The 16877-nt window shown below is 36.9% G+C and overlaps 1 protein-coding gene across 3 annotated transcripts in view; it reads right to left on the bottom strand.

Annotated features, from left to right (window-relative positions):
* Positions 1-12136, bottom strand: part of LOC122473252 (A disintegrin and metallopeptidase domain 3-like) — a 117393-nt gene extending 105257 nt beyond the window's left edge. The window contains exons 1-3 of one of the 3 annotated variants that reach the window (XM_043563543.1): positions 12012-12136; positions 11406-11485; positions 1508-1563 (exon numbers count right to left, since the gene is read on the bottom strand). In XM_043563543.1, coding sequence (XP_043419478.1) covers positions 1508-1563; positions 11406-11485; positions 12012-12069 — 194 coding nt within the window. In that variant the 5' untranslated portion in view covers positions 12070-12136. Of the gene's footprint in view, positions 1-1507; positions 1564-11405; positions 11486-11965 lie in introns of all 3 variants that reach the window. The other 2 variants (XM_043563533.1, XM_043563553.1) reach the window with 2 other exon arrangements.
* Between the last annotated feature and the right edge of the window lie 4741 nt (positions 12137-16877).

Below are 16877 nucleotides of genomic sequence, written 5' to 3'. Positions count from 1 at the left end.
TGTTTAGAGAAGATATTTAGGGAAATACAAATTGACACGAAGATGTGATATAATATTTTAGCACATATTGCATGCTTTTGAAAATCTAAACTGCTACTTTCTTTCCAGAAACTGAAAATCTCTCTCAAAATCTTAATATAAAATGTGAGTAATAAAGAAGGTTGTTGTGAAAATTAAATTAGTTACTACATGCAAATTGCTTAGAAATACACCTGGCAAATGGCATGTGCTCCTTAAATGTCTGTTACTTTTGTTGTTGTTGTTGTCACTATTATTACTATTACTCATACTTCTTGTTACAGAAACCCATTTCTTAATACCAACCCTACAAAAGAAAACCTCTATTACATAAGAATTTACATACAAGGATGCTTACTGCAGTACTCTTAAGTGATAATTCCTTGAAATAACTTATGTGTCAATATTACATACTACAGAATGCTATCTATTAAAGAATGAGTTAAAATATATACATAGAGCCAGAAAATGAACATTATTAAATAAGACCTGCTAGCAGCAAAACTATTTCCAACTGTGTAAAAACAAACTTAAAAAAAATAGGTTTCTATATTTTTATTTAAGGGAAAGATGAAATTTAGATAGAAAATGGTAGAAGGGCACCTGGGTGGCTCAGTTGGATAAGCATCTGACTTAGATGCCATGGATCATGATCTCACAGTTCAAGAGTTTAAGGCCTGCAACAGTCTCTCTACTATCAGCACAGAGTCTGCTTCAGGTCCCTCTCTTTGCCACTATACCCTGCTCAAAAATAATAAACATTTTAAAAATTTTTTAAATGTTTATTAATTTTTGAGAGAGACATAGTGTGAGTGGGGGAGGGGCAGAGAGAGAGGGAGAAACAGAATCTGAAGCAGGCTCCAGGCTCTGAGCTGTCAGCACAGAGCCTGACGCGGGGCTCGAACTCACAAACCGAGATCATGACCTGAGCAGAAGTCAGACACTTAACTGACTGAATCACCCAGGCACCCCAGTAATAAACATTTTTTAAAAAGAATACAAAATTGTGGAAAGATACACATAAGATTATTAATACTGGTTTCCTCAAAGAGCAAAAGTGGGAAACAGAAAATTTAAGAGATTAAATTATATATTATACCAAGATAAGAAAAAATTATGGCATAATATTTAGTTAAATGCTTAAAATCACATAAATATATAAAATGACATGAAGGTGAACAAAATTAAACAGGGACAAATAGAGTTATTCCTTTAATTATTGCTATTGTGGTTATATTTCAAGGAGTTACATAGAGTAATTTTAATTTACCTAATTACACATTAATATTTACATCGTTAAATCAGAATTTGGCTCCAAAATTAAATTTAAAATCTCAAGATGAAGACTTGAAATTCTAATCTGACTTGAATCACAAAGATGTAACATGTTAAATGTAATAGTCATGCTCTTGTTTAGGCTCAATTTAGGGTAGTGATTCTAAAACTTGAAGAAACTGAAAAGTATATGAAAAGAAGAATGGCCACTTACTGTATTTCAAGATGGAGAGTATATGTTTTCCTGTCAATTTTGATGGCATACATGACCTACAGCAAAGTATTCAGAGAGAAATTAATTAATAGAAATTTAAAATTCTTAAGTCAGAAGCCATAATTTTTTTAAATGTAAGTACTCTTTCATAGAAACATAGATGGTATCACACACGTCTCAAAATTATATATACATGTATGTTGCTATCTTTCTTCAATCTCTTCATGTATGACAGAACGAATAATTAAATTTCACTAAAATTAAGGAGGCTAAATGTATTTTAAAACTAAGAGCATTGGTCATTAGCATTTATTGTCATATGAAATTTTAATTTGAAATGGGTGCATTTAGGAATGTTGGGTAATCTTCGAAGACACGTGAATTTATCTTTTTTTTAATGTTTACTTATTTTTGAGACAGAAAGAGCACAAGTGGGGGAGGGGCAGAGAGCTAGAGGGAGGCACAGAATATGAAGTCAGGCACAGAGCCTGACACAGGGCTTGAACCCACAAATTGTGAGATTATGACCTGAGCTGAAGTCGGATGCCTAACCAACTGAGCCATCCAGGCAACCCTTAATTATCTTCTTTCTACTTTGCAATTTCTAGCCCAAATAAATGAAAAATTAAAGAATATAACACAGGTTGTGGGGAGCTAAGATGGCAGAGTAGTAGGAAGACCCAAGGTTTGCCTTATCATTTGAACACAGATAAGTATCAAATCATTCTGACTACCCAAGATATCCATCTGAAAACTGACAGACCAAAAGGCACAACTAGAGGGAGAGAAGAGACCACATTGTGGAAGGTAGGAGATGCAGAGACCTGGTTTCCGGGAAAATGGATTGCAGGTGCTACAGAAGGGAGGGAGACCTGGTTACAGAGACAGGAGAGAGAGAGAAAGACAGAGAGAGGAGCACATAGGGGATCATACAAGGAAAACAATTCTCCCAAAGCCAATGACTGGAAAAATGAGAGGGGGATTTTCCTGAGTTTTTACAACCAGCAAGGCTCAAAGACTGGAGTTTTAGAGTTTGCTCCTGTGGAGAAAGAGGGAAGATGGCCCAGATTCAGACAATCTGAGGATCTCCCTAGGATGCACTGAGAGAGACAATTCCATCCTCTTGGACCACATCGGGGACAGGTGGCATTGCCTCTCTGGGGACAAAAGAGCTGGTGGGTGCCATTGCCCTCCCCTGCCCTTCAGCATAGGTGTGGGGACACCTGCTGAGGGCAGCTAACCTGGACACCTGCTCTTTGCTGTGCTTTACTCCAAACTCCACACCCCTGCACTTTGATGGGACTGCCCTTCTGGGACAACCCTGCATTAGTATGAAAGCAGTGAGACTCCCCCACCAAAGGATCAGCACAGGTGCACACCAGGCCAGGTCCCTAAAGTTTGGAGTTTTACAACTCAGCTGCCTGACTGGGATAGAGCCCAAAGTGCCCCACGCTGCAGGTGGGGCAGGTGGCCCAGACACAAACAGGGTCAAGACAGCAATCTGAGGGATGCCTGGGACACACAAAGGGAGATTGTTCACCCTTCTGGGAGGGCTTTCCAGACAGCAGCAGGTACAAACTCAACCTCTCCGGGGATGATGGAGCTGGCTAGAGCCATTATTCTCTCCCATACCTCTGCATAAACTTAAGTAAGCAGTACAATGCCAACACTGGCAGCCTAAACCACTTACACCCCAACCCCCTACAGATGCTGCTTTTCTCAGGCAACTGTGCCTGAGACCAAGAGCAGTGAGCCTTTCCCCCAGAATACCAGCACCAAACCCCTGCATGCACTATGTCTACTGACCACAGAGTTATGCAAAGCTTCAGCTCTTGGAAATAGTATCAGGTCTCTTTCAATAAGCAGACCAGAGCACACCTAGTTAAAACTTGCCCCATTCTGGCCAAGGTCCAAACACTCCCCACTGTAGGCAAGGAGAAGGTCTACCATGGACTAACGTGAGGGAAAGAGCAGCCAAAACACAGCAGCAGAGTGGACACAGCATACACCAGAGACACTTCCTGAAGTGCCAGGCCCTGAACAATATATAACTTCTTCTTCATAAAGCCATTACTTTTAGGAGCAAGAAACATAACAGAAATCCTAACACACAGAAGAAGACAAAGACCTAGACAAAATGCCAAGATAAAGGATTTCATCCCAAAGGAAACAACAGAAGGTCATACCCAGGGATCTAATCAAAACAGATATAAACAATATGCTTGATCCAGAATTTAAAGCAACAATCATAAAGATACTCACTGAGCTTGAGAAAAGCAGAGAAGACACCAGGGAGTCCCTTACCACAGAGGTAAAAGACCTAAAAACTAGTCAGGCCAAAATGAAAAATGCAATAACTGAGATTCAAAACCAACTAGATGTAATGACCACAAGGATGGAAGCAGCAGAGGAATGAATGATACAGAAGATAAAATTATGCAAAATAATGAAGCTGAAAAGAAGAGGGAAAGAATACAACACAGGTCCTCTTTTCAGAATAAAGGAAGCATCCCTAAGCTATCAGAAGTGCTACCCACAGTCTTCTCCCTGTTCTCTTTAGGAAATTGCCTCAGCTAAAAAGTCACACCAAGTCACAATTTCCAAGTTAATGAGAAGCCCAACTCCAGATCTTGATGGACCAGGCCAGCTTCACACTTTGCTGAGACTCAGTTGAGTCTCTGTCTCCCCATTCCTGCTTCCTCCCGTCCTGTCCACAGAGGCTCATCAAAAGAGCATACCCTAATAAACTGCCTTCACAGGAATTTTCTCAAAGACTGCATCCCAAAGAATACAATCTGTGACATCATCATAAAACATAACACGTTCTTCACGGCATAACATACGGTTAATGGCAGAAATTTTCCCACATTTGCAAAAACATGAATTTTGTCACTGGTTGCAGTTTTCTGCATAAGTCATTTTAAATCTTGTATAGTGTTCAGTCTTTTGTAACCCTACAGCTCTTGAAATAGGTGTGTTGAAATCTCCCCCAAATTTTGTGATATTTCTTTCTCATTTTTTTGCCTTAGTTTTTTTGTCTTAGGAGCTCTGTTGTTAGGTACAAACACATTTAGTATGGTGGTATCTTCAGGATAAATCAATCATGTTATTATTAAGGTAACTTTTATCTCTAGAAGTACTTCTTCATCTGATATTATTATAGTTGCATCAGCTTACTTTTGATATTTCAGATTTTTAAAAATGTTTTTTAAAAAATGTTTCATAATCATTTAAAACATAAAGATGCATTCTGAGGATAAAATCAAGTTTCAATTTTCAGAGATGTACTAACATAAAGATGCCTCTCAAATAATTTATTTCACAATAGGTATTGTTAACAGTAATTGTCTAGATGCAAACTAAATGGAAAACAAATTGATTTAAGTACTACTTCTTTAGTAGCTCTCCTCTTTCTATTGTTGAGAATAAATCTGTATAATTTGCCTTCTACATTCTGGATATTAGATAGGTAAGGACATCACCATATATCCAAGGTACTCGAAGCAAAAATATGGTTCATGTAATAGCTGGTCTCTGTCTTACCATTTAAACCCTACTTTTTTAATTTTTATTTTCTTAATTTTTTATATTTTAAATTACTGAATAAAATGGAAATAATAGACACTCCTGTGTTAGTCTGATCCTAAAATGGAATGATGTGATGTGTAAAACATTAAGGATGATTTAGTTATAGATGGCTTTGGTTGGTGCTGTCCTTGTTCCCTGGATCCATTTAAGCACATTGAGGCTATTCTACTCCAAAGAGGAGTATTATATGTGTATTTGGTGAATATGTATGTGTGAATGTGGAATAATTATCTGAGATGTTCTTTTGGATATGTTCACTGATATTTGAAGTATGCTAGTGTGGTAGGTTAATTTAATAAAGTTTTCTAGTATTCACACATCCTTCAACAGAGAGAAAATCTACTTGGTCATAAAGTTCTACAATTATTTGCTACTTTTACTTTTTAAATATTTTAGTTAAGTGAAAGAACCTATCATTTCCTTTTCTGATACTTTATTTGATCTCTATCAAAGGTACATTAATATTTTAAGCATTATTAAGTGATCTGAAGGATTAACTTATGTTCTTCTCGTGTTCTAGTCTCCGAAAAAGGCACATCATCTTTCCTTGAATATTGTCCAAAAACTTAAAACCATTTGACTAGTAATATTTCTGGCAATTTATTTAAATTATTAATTCATAATTAATTCATAAATAACTTCATGATTATAAATATAGTCTATAAGCAGATATTGTATTTCTACCTGAGTCAAAAAAATGTATTTGGGAAAGAAAAAAGAAAACCAAATATCAAGATTGCAGACTTATATCAAACCTATAAATAATTACAAAAATTAAAAATATGAGTGTGCATATATCTAAAAACTAATTCAGTTCAAATTTACTATCTTTAGAAACTGAGATAGACATTCATTCACCTTCTCAACAATTCTCTGTGCTATCTATGAGTCCCAGAAGAAGAGAAAGGGGGCAAGAAAATTTATTTGAAGAAATAATAACTGAAAACATCCCTAATCTGGGGAAGGAAACAGATATTCAGATCCAGGAAGCACAGATAACTTCCAGAAAAATCAACAAAAGCAAGCCAACACCAAGACACACCATAGATTTGCTAAATATAGGGATAAAAAATATTAAAAGTAGAAAGACAAAATAAGTCCTTATTTTAAAAGGGAAGACCCATAAAGCTCATAAATCTCTCCACAGAAACTTGGCAAGCCTAAAGGGAGTGGCATGATATATTCAAAGTGCCAAATGGGAAAAATCTGCAGCCAAGAATACTTGATCCAGCAAGGCTATCATTCAGAATAGAAGGAAAGATGAAGAGCTTCCCAGACAAACAAAACCCCAAGGAATTCATGACCACTAAACCAGCCCTGCCAGAAATATTAAAGGATACTCTGTGAGTGTAAAGGAGAGACAAAAAGGGACAAAGACAAGGATCAGAGAAATCACCAGAAACAACACAAAACAAGTAATAAAATGGCAATAAATATATATCTATCAATAATTACTCTGAATGCAAATGGACTAACTGCTGCAATCAGAAGACATAGGTGTCAGAATGGAAAATAAAACAAGACCCATGTATATGGTGCTTTCAAGAGACTAATATTAGGACTAAAGACACCTGCAGAAGAAAAGTAAGGGGGTGGAGAAATATTTATCACCCAAATGGATGTCAAAAAAAAGCTGAGTAGCATTACTCAGATAAACTAGATTTTAAAAGAAAGAATGTAACATGAGACAATGAAGGGTACTATATCATCATAAAGGAAACAATCCAACAAGAAGATATAACAATTGTAAATATTTATGCACTCAACATGAAGGCATCCAAATACATAAAACAGTAAGAAACATAGAGGAACTAATTGATAATAATGCAATAATAATAGAACACTTTAACACCACACTTACATCAACGGGAAAATCATCTAAATAGAAAATCAACAAGGAAATAATGGCTTTGAATGACACATTGGGTGAGAGGGACTGAAGAGATATATTCAGAACACTCCCTAAAACAGCAGAATATACATTCTTTTCAAATACACATGTTAGCATTCTCCAGAACAGATCTCATATTAGGTACAAATCAGGCCTGAATACAAAAATCCTGAAACCATATCATGTGCCTTTTCTAACCACAACACTATGACCAGAAGTCAACCACAAGAAAAATGTGGAAAGAGCACAAATATATGGAAGTTAAAGAATAGGGGCGCCTGGGTGGCGCAGTCGGTTAAGCGTCCGACTTCAGCCAGGTCACGATCTCGCGGTCCGTGAGTTCGAGCCCCGCGTCGGGCTCTGGGCTGACGGCTCAGAGCCTGGAGCCTGTTTCCGATTCTGTGTCTCCCTCTCTCTCTGCCCCTCCCCCGTTCATGCTCTGTCTCTCTCTGTCCCAAAAATAAATAAACGTTGAAAAAAAAAAATTAAAAAAAAAAAAAAAAAGAATATGCTACTAAACAATGAATCAGTCAACCAGAAAAGCAAAGAAGAAATTAAAAAAAAAAACACGGAAACAAATGAAAATGAAAATACAATGATCCCAAACCTTTAGGAGCAGCAAGAGTGGTCCTAGGAGGGAAGTACATGACAATACAGGCCTACATCAGGAAGCAAGAAAAATCTCAAATAAACAACTTAACCTTACACTTAATGGAGCTAGAAAAAGAATAGCAAATGAAGCCTAAAGCCAGCAGAAGGAAGGAAATAATAAAGATTAGAGCAGAAATAAATGATACAGAAATTAAAAAAAAAACAAAAACAAAAAACAATAGGTCAATGAAAACAAGAGCTGGTTCTTTAAAATTGATAAACTTCTAGTCAGGCTTATCAAAAGAAAAGAGAAAAGAACCAAGTAAATAAAAATAGAAATGAGATTATAAAAATAATAACCAACACCACAGAAATACAAACAATTATAAGAGTACTATGAAAATTTGTATGTCAACAAATTGGGACAATCTGAAAGAAATGGATAAATTCCTAGAAACATCTAACTACCAAAACTGAAACAGGAAGAAACAGAAAACTTTAACAGACCAATAACAAGCAAAGAGATTGAATTAGTAAACAAAACACTCCCAACAAAAAAACCAGATGGCTTCGCAGGCAGATCATACCAAACATTTAAAAAGAGTTAATACCTATTCTTCTCAAACTATTCCAAAACATGGAGAAGGAAGAAAAACTTCCAAATTCATTCTATGAGCCAGCATTACCCTGGCTCATACCAAAACCAGATACCAAATCCAGATAAAGACTCAACTTAAAAAGAGAATTATAGGCCAATATCTCTGATGAACATGGATGTAAAAATGCTCAATAAAATTCTAGCAAACCAAATCCAACAAAACATTAATCATTCACCAAAATCACGTGGGATTTATTTCTGCTCTGTAAGGATGGTACAATATTCACAAATCAGTCAACATGATTAATAAAATGCCACATTAATAAAACAAAGTATTAGAACCATATGATCATTTCAATAGATGCAGAAAAAGCATATGACGAAGTACAATATGTATTCATGATAACAACCCTCAACAAAGTAGACTTAAAGGGAACATACCTCAACATCATAAAGGTCATATATGACAAACCCACAGCTAATTATCATCCTCAAAGGGGGAAAAACTCAGAGCTTTTCCTCTATGGTCAGGAACAAGACAGGGATGTCACCCTCACCACTGTTATTTAACATAGTACTAGAAGTCCCAGCCTCAGCAATCACACAACAAAAAGTAATAGGAGGCATCCAGATTGGCAAGGAAGAACTAAATGTTTCATTATTTGCAGATGACATGATTATCTATATAGAAAAACCTACAAGATGCCACCAAAAAACTGCTAAAACTGACACATACATGAATTCAGTAAAGTCACAAGATACAAAATCAATGTAGAGAAATCAGTTGCATTTCTATATACCAATAATGAAGCAGCAGAAAGAGAAATTAAGAATCCATCCCATTAATTTAAATGAAATTTAGCACCCAAAACAATAAGACACTGCGAATAAACCTAACTGAAGAGGTGAAAATCCTGTACCCTGAAAACTATAAAACACTGATGAAAGAAACTGAAAACATCACAAAGAAATGAAAAGATATTTCATACTCATGGATTAGAAGAACAAATATAGTTAAATATAGTCTATACTACCCAAAGCAATATACACATTCAATGTAATCTCTATCAAAACACCAATCACATTTTTCACAGATATAGAATGAACATTCCTAAAATTTGTATGGACCACAAAAAACACGAATAGCCAAAGCAACCTTGAAAAAGAAAAGCAAAGCTGGAGGCATCACAATTCCAGGCTTCAAGTTATATTACAAAATTAGAGTGATCAAAACAGTATGGTACTGGCACAAAAACAGACACACAATCAATGGAACAGAATAGAAAACCCAGAAATAAACCCACAATTATATGGCCAATTTATATTCAACACAATAGGAAAGAATATCCAATGGGAAAAAGTCTCTTCAATGAATGATGCTGAGAAAACTGGATGGCAATATGCAAAAGAACAAAACTGGACCACTTTCTTACACCATACACAAATATAATTTCAAAATGTGTTAAAGATCTAAATGTGAGACCTGAAACCATAAAGATCCCAGAGGAGAGCACAGGCAGTGATTTTTTCAACTTTGACTAAGTTCTTTCTAGATATATCTTTGGAGGCAAGGGAAACAAAATTAAATTCATCAAAATTAAAAGCTTCTGCACAATGAGGAAGACCAACAAAACTAAAAGGCAACATACAGAATGAGAGAAGATATTGCAAATGACATATCTAATAATGGGTTAGTAACCAAAACATAACAAGAACTTAAACCCAACACCAAAAAAGCAAACAATTCAATTTAAAAATGGGTAGAAGACACAAATAAACATTTCTCCAAAGAAGACATCCAGATGGCTAACAGACACATGAAAAGATGCTCAACATCATTCATCATCAGGGAAATGTAAATCAAAACTACAATGAGATAACACCTCACACCTGTCAGAACCGCTAACTGGCTAAAGAAACAACATATGTTGGCCAGGATGTGGACAGAGGAACCCGCTTACACTGTTGGTAGGACTGCAAACTAGTACAGCCACTGTGGTAAAACAGTATGGAGTTTCCTCAAATAGTTAAAACTAGAACTACGCAATGATCCAGGAAATGCACCACTAGTTATTTACCCAAAGAATGCAAAAATACTATTTCAAAGAGATACAAGTACCCCAATGTTTATAACAACATTGTCTACAATAGTCAAATTATGGAAACACCCCAGTGTCCATTGATGATGAATGCATTAGGTGATACAGACACACACACACACACACACACACACACACACACACACACACACACTGGAATATTACTCAGCCATAAAAAAGAATGAAATCTTGCCATTTGCAAGGACATGGATGGAGCTAGAGAGTATTAAGATAAGCAGGTCAGTCAGAGAAAGACAAATGCCACATGATTTCACTCATATGTGGAATTTAAGAAAAAAACAAAAGAGCAAACTGGGAGGAAAAAAGAGAAAGAAGGGCAAAACCAAGAAACAGACTCTTAATTATAGAGAACACACTGATGGTTATCAGAGGGGGTGGAGGGGAGAGATGGGTAAATTGGTGATGGAGACTAAGGAGTGCACTTGTATGAGTACCAGGTGGTGGATGTGAGTGTTGTATCACTAAATTTACACCTGAAGCTAATATTACACTGTATGTTAACTACCTGGAATTTAAATACTTAAAATATAAATAAACAAAAATGGCACAAATAATATATATGTCACACAAATGTCATAGAAATTATACTTAATGAATTATTCATAAAAATCATGCTAATATTAAGAGCTTTACCATTGAAAAAACATTCTGTGCTACCTAGATTTGACAATGTACATGCTTTATTTTAATCATATGAAAAATAACAGTACTTGCATTTTAACAAAGATTTATATATGTATATATGAGCAAATATAGGCATTCTTTATATATTGTCATTTTAAAATGACAATATAAATTTTATCATGACCTCACTTATATAGAATATTTAAATGTCCATATTTTGTAGACAAAAAGTCCAGTAGACTGTATATAACATTTTGTGTGATAAGGATTTGGGGCACTTTTTTCTGAGTCTGTGTTTTAAAAATATTTCATAATGTTCATTGGGAAATGAAGAAAAATCAAGACACTTGCTTTCATTCAGACAAAATGACACTTTAACACAGCAGTTAGAACACAAAATTTCACAGGAATATATGCATGGGCTGATTTGGGTCACGTAGTCCAGTAAAAATAAAGCACTCAAAAAAGAAGTGATTTCTTAATTACATGCGTTTCTGAAACTTCACCATCGGTGTTTGTCTCTATCTTCCGTGGCACTGTAATTTGTAGAAGTGATGTTTCAGGATCTGCAGTAAGGAAAACACCTGTAAGCATTCCCCAGTGCCTGCCAGCATCCTTATTCTTCACTGGTCCTGCCACTTCACATCACTCTTTGAACTTCCACAAACTCATACACACACACACACACACACACACACACGCAGGTACGCTCCCACCACGGAATCAGACTTTGTGCATTCCAGAAGAGGCTACCTAGAAATGGGACGTGACCCTACCACCTTCCAGAGACACTTTGGGATTTGCTGACCTCCGCCCCAATAGGTGAAGAAGAGCTGGTCTGGGGACCCCACCTCCCAGAAGCTGCTCGCCCCCTCCTCCAAGTGCAGGGTCAGGCACGTGAGGACAACTGTCCCAGGCCTGTTCTGAGCCCTCCCAGCAGCAGGCCCCGCAGGATCCTGACTCTAGGCGGGCTCTGACAGGACGCAGGGCTCCCCCCAGCCGGGCACAGGGTTCTGGAGCAAGCTTCTGGAGCCCGCCACGCTCACAGGCTCTGCGACAGGTGACCCTCTACGGAGCAGGTCCTACACTCACGATGGCCTGCGGAGGTCAGCCGGCCCAGGCCTGAGAGGATCAGTAGGACAGGCAGCATTGCGCGTCCTGCCGGCCTTGCCACGGTGATGGCGGTTGGCTGCGGAATAGCGGCCGCTCGCGCGCTTGGCCCTGAGCTCCGGGCCTGCAGGGAGTGGGGGCGGCGCGGGCGGCTGAGCCGTGGGGTGACGGGGCGATGGGGGGAGGGGCACGTGGCTGGTCAGCCCGCCCCGCCCCTTCTGCTGACCCGCTAGCACATCCGCAGTCCCGGGCGCCCACCCACTGCCCTCTGTGCTGTGGAGGCACATGGCAGCCTGACCGGTGCCCACGTGGGCTTGGGTTTGGGCTTTATTTTCCAAATGCGGACATTTGAAACTCATTTAGGGATTACGTAAGAGTCATAAAGTAAAGTTTTCTCCTCTGGAAATGGACCGTCTGCTGGTGAAGTGCTTGGCTGTGTCCATAGTCCACGTGATCGTTTTCTGGCACAATAGCTGAATTACTGTAGTGAAGAAAAACAAAATGGAAATTCACAATATGGTTAGTAGCAGACGGTTGCCTGTTTCAACCGTAGCTACTGCCAGAGTTCTGTTTAAGTCTTAGGTAGAAACAAATATACACACGTGCACGCACGTAAAAAAAAATGTAAAAAATATAATTAAATCGATTTTTCTATCCTAAATTTGTTTCTTAGAAAACTCTTTGTTTAAGGAAACTAAATAAAAAGTTAAATATGAAATGAGCGTACGTATGTGTTTTAATCCCTCGGCATGGGTTAGCAATTTAAGTATCAGACCAAAAATAAAAACAAAAAAACAATGTACAACTATTAAATGATCCTGTAAGAATTACTTTATTTTTCCATTATTTATTCCATGGTGTAGAACTTGAGTCCTTAGGAAAATATGTAACTAGTAAAAGGTTAAATGTAAACTTTTTTCCCCATCAGTATGACATTGACAGAACTTTAATTTTTTGTCTTAATATGCAAGTTGATGACCTGCATAATTTTGATTTTACAAGGATTTTCACCAACCAATTCTTGAGTTGTCCTTTCATGGGATACTTCTGATCATATCCTTGCATGCAATATTTATCCACAAAATTAAATGATTGTGTTTTCTCAGATTTTAAAAGAAAAAATTTTTAAACGGAGAAGGCTAGACTTTAACAATATATATTCTATGTTCATGCTTTTCCTAAACCTAATTTTAGTGCCTATCAAGAAAATATTATTACAATTAACAAATGATAACAGAAGAAATTTATCTTCAAAATAGCAATTCTGAGTATTTTACTAAAGTGTTTATAGCCTAATCATTTAGTCTTGTTGTGATACATGTTGTATGCCATATTCATTTATTTGAATATTTCTATATACCTTAAAATTAGTATTTTTATCTTTTTTGCCAAATCACATGAAAATTGATGGAATTAACATCAGGATTAATTATGGTGCTCTTAAAATTTCTTCCTGATTGTCTACAACATGATCAAATTTTTGAAGTCTAATATACATATATGTCACTTAAGGCATGGTAAGAATTAAAAGCTTGTAAATGGTTCCACTAAAAGTCTCTGTTGTTCAGTCAAGTAACCAAAAGGGGAAATCGCCTCTATTGTTTAAATTTGTTACTATATTTCCAATGTTGGTATTGACTGCTCATTTTTAACTGGTATAATTTACAGACATTCAAATTATTTGAATTTAATACAACAATTGTTTTTACATGCTTACTACAAGCCTGGAACCAGGCAGACGTGAAAATATACATGACAAGATACACGTTTTCAAGAACCCCAGAAACTAACAGAAAACTGAACATATACAAGAAATGAAATGTACATGTTAGAAATGTACACAGCTAGAAATGAAAAATTCTTTGTTACATGGATATTCAAAATTCTCTGGGAATATGGCTAAGATAATTTTGTTTTCTCTACAGATACTAAGTGAATTTAAAGGTGGCTGTGACATTTATGATGTGAGCCATATTCAGATGAGTGAATGATTTATATGGACATTAGTGCATTATAGGATTTTGTTCTTAAATAATTACATAATTTAAAATTATCCAAGAATCTTAGGGCAAATCAGTGATGGATTTTTGTGTAAGAATGAGAACTTGTAATGGGTTGGGGGTGGTGGGTTTGAAATGATGAGGACTAGAAACAACAGGTTCGCTAAGGAGAAGTTTTTGTGGTTTAGACCAAAGACGTCTACATCCTCAGGATTAGAGAGGCAAGAGAAGTATATGTAGTAGAAAGATCAGAGAGATATTTAGGAAGAAATGTCAGTGTGTTTAATAATTTATTCTGGAGGTTGATGACATTGTTAAGAGGACTAAGTCACTGGGAATGAAAGAGGCACCAAGTTTGAAAGCAGCGATTTGAATAGGAAGATAATGCATTCAGCTACAGATGTTGACTTGGAGATAGTTGTGGAATGCCAGGTATAGACATTGGAAATTGGAGTCTGATGCCCAGTGTTTGAGTTGAAATATACCAATTTATGAACGCATAAAAAAGGAACTTGAAGCAAAAGAGTGACTAAGATCATTTAAGACAAATGAGTGGAAAGAAAAAGGAGGTCCAAAGTAGACTCCTGGGCAACACAAAGGATTTGGGGATTAGGAGAAAAAGAATCTAGATTCAAAGTGAAACTAACAAAGGTTAAAGTGAGTAAGAATTAGAAGATATTATGATGACTACTAATAAAATAAAATAGAATTTCTAAGTGGAATATTAGAAACTTTAAATGCTACTCAGAGATTAGGTAGAATGAGAACTGAGAACGTAATTATTGTTTGGGTAGTAATGAACGTCCCCATTGTGCTCTCCAGGAAGCAGATCCTGAGGAAGAGTTAAGGAGCAAAAGGTTATTCAGGGACTAACAGCTGTGAAAGACAGGGGAAGTGAACTGGGAAAGGGAACCTAGGACCATAATAAGGACCTGGCAAAGTTTCTGCCAACCCAGAAGATTGCTCCAGAGCAAAGATTGCTCATTAACGGAGAAGAAGCTTAGGGCTTTGTACCAGTGGCTTGTTCAGTAATTGAAATGACGCACTCCCAAAAGGTCATGTAGTTGGCTCAAAAGCCCAGACAGAACTTAAGGCAACCAAGAGGTCAAGGCTGTCAGCTACTCACACTCCTTCCTCCAGTAGCAAATCCTTTCTTTAAGGGGGATCTAAGTGTTGCATTTTTCTGTTAGATAAACAGAACTTGCTAGAAGCTGTCAGAATAGCAGGGATAGGACCCATCATGCAGAAAGGAGGGAAAGGGAGATGAGAAGTTGCAGATATTAGAAAGGGTAGCCTATATTTTGGCAGGGCCAGAAAGTTCCAGTTAGAAAGGAAGAAACATAGCAAGGTAGAAGGTGGATAAGATGGAGTGATTAGAAAATGAAATATGAGGGGCGCCTGGGTGGCTCAGTCTGACTCTTGATTTCAGCTCAAATTATGATCCCAAAGTCATGAGATCAAGGCCTGCATTGGGCTCAGGGCTGGGTGTGGAGGCTGCTTGAATTTGAATCTCTCTCTCTCTCTCTCTCTCTCTCTCTCTCTCTCTCTCTCTGTATTCTCTCTCTCATTCTGTCTCTGTCTCTCTGTCTCTGTCTCCCCCTGCCCCTGCAGGGGAGGGGCAGGGGGAGACAGAGACAGAGAGACAGAGACAGAATGTACATGTACATGTGTGCTCTCTCTCCAAAAAATTTTTGAGACAGAATGTACAAACCTGTACATGTGTGCTCTCTCTCAAAAAAAAAATTTTAATTAAATAAAATATGAAAGCAAAAAGAGAACAAAATCACACTTTGAAAGAGACATCATTAAAACATTGAATTAATAACCTATTGCCATTTTCTGAAAAATGAAGAAGGGAGAAACATTATGCCAAAAGATATAAGACTTAGGGGTAATAAAAGTAGTAGTTCAAATATTAAGAGGCACTATCTACTGTGGGACACAAAATAGAGTAATCATAGTAATATTTTCTTAATTAGAATGTAAGCTATATGGGGCAAGGATATCTTTATTTTTTTATTTCTATTTTTCTCACTGTGCCTAGAATAATGTGTAGCATATAGTAAGTAGTCCATAACCACATGCTGAATAAATATCAGTTGGACTACCTAATGAATCATCTATACAGCTCATTAAACTATGTTACATGCAAAGGGAGAAAACAAAGTTTGAGCTAAATGGTAAGAGAGGAGAGTGTGGAATACTGCCATGACATATGCTATAGCAATTTACCAATGACTTTCAATGGATGACAAAGGAAAGCATTATTAAAGACACAAAGGATATTTAAAAAATTGAGGCAAGAAGAATAAAGGTGCCAATGTGAAGGCAGTTTGAGATTTATATGTATTTTCTCCCTGTATTTCACATATATTTTTAATAGTAAATGTAGAGGAAAAAATAGAATGTTGCTGAAGAGTTGCTATATGGAAGCAGGTACTGTGGATTGTTGAACAGAGTGCAATTAGACCTATAATGACTTTTATTTTTTTCCAAGATATGGAAATGATAAAATTAACAGATTCTTGGAGAGATGAATTATATGCCATTATGTCAGATCATAAACATGTAGTATTTCAGGTAATACATAAACTGGCTTTCCTATAACATAATTAAATTCATTAAGATAGCTAAAGAGTAAGGGTTACCTGGGTGGCTCAGTTGGTTAAGGTCTGACTTCAGCTGAGGTCGTGATCTCATGGTAAATGAGTTCAAGCCCATATCAAAGCCCCTGCTTGAGATTCTCTGTCTCCCTCTCTCTCTCTCTGCCCCTCCCCTGGTCTCTCTTTCTCTCTCTCTCTCTCTCTCTCAAATAAATAAATAAACATTTGGAAATGTTTGGAAAACT

This window comes from Prionailurus bengalensis, chromosome B1, assembly GCF_016509475.1.
Source record: "Prionailurus bengalensis isolate Pbe53 chromosome B1, Fcat_Pben_1.1_paternal_pri, whole genome shotgun sequence".
NCBI classification, from domain to species: domain Eukaryota; kingdom Metazoa; phylum Chordata; class Mammalia; order Carnivora; family Felidae; genus Prionailurus; species Prionailurus bengalensis.
This window is presented reverse-complemented; position numbering and strand designations above follow the sequence as displayed.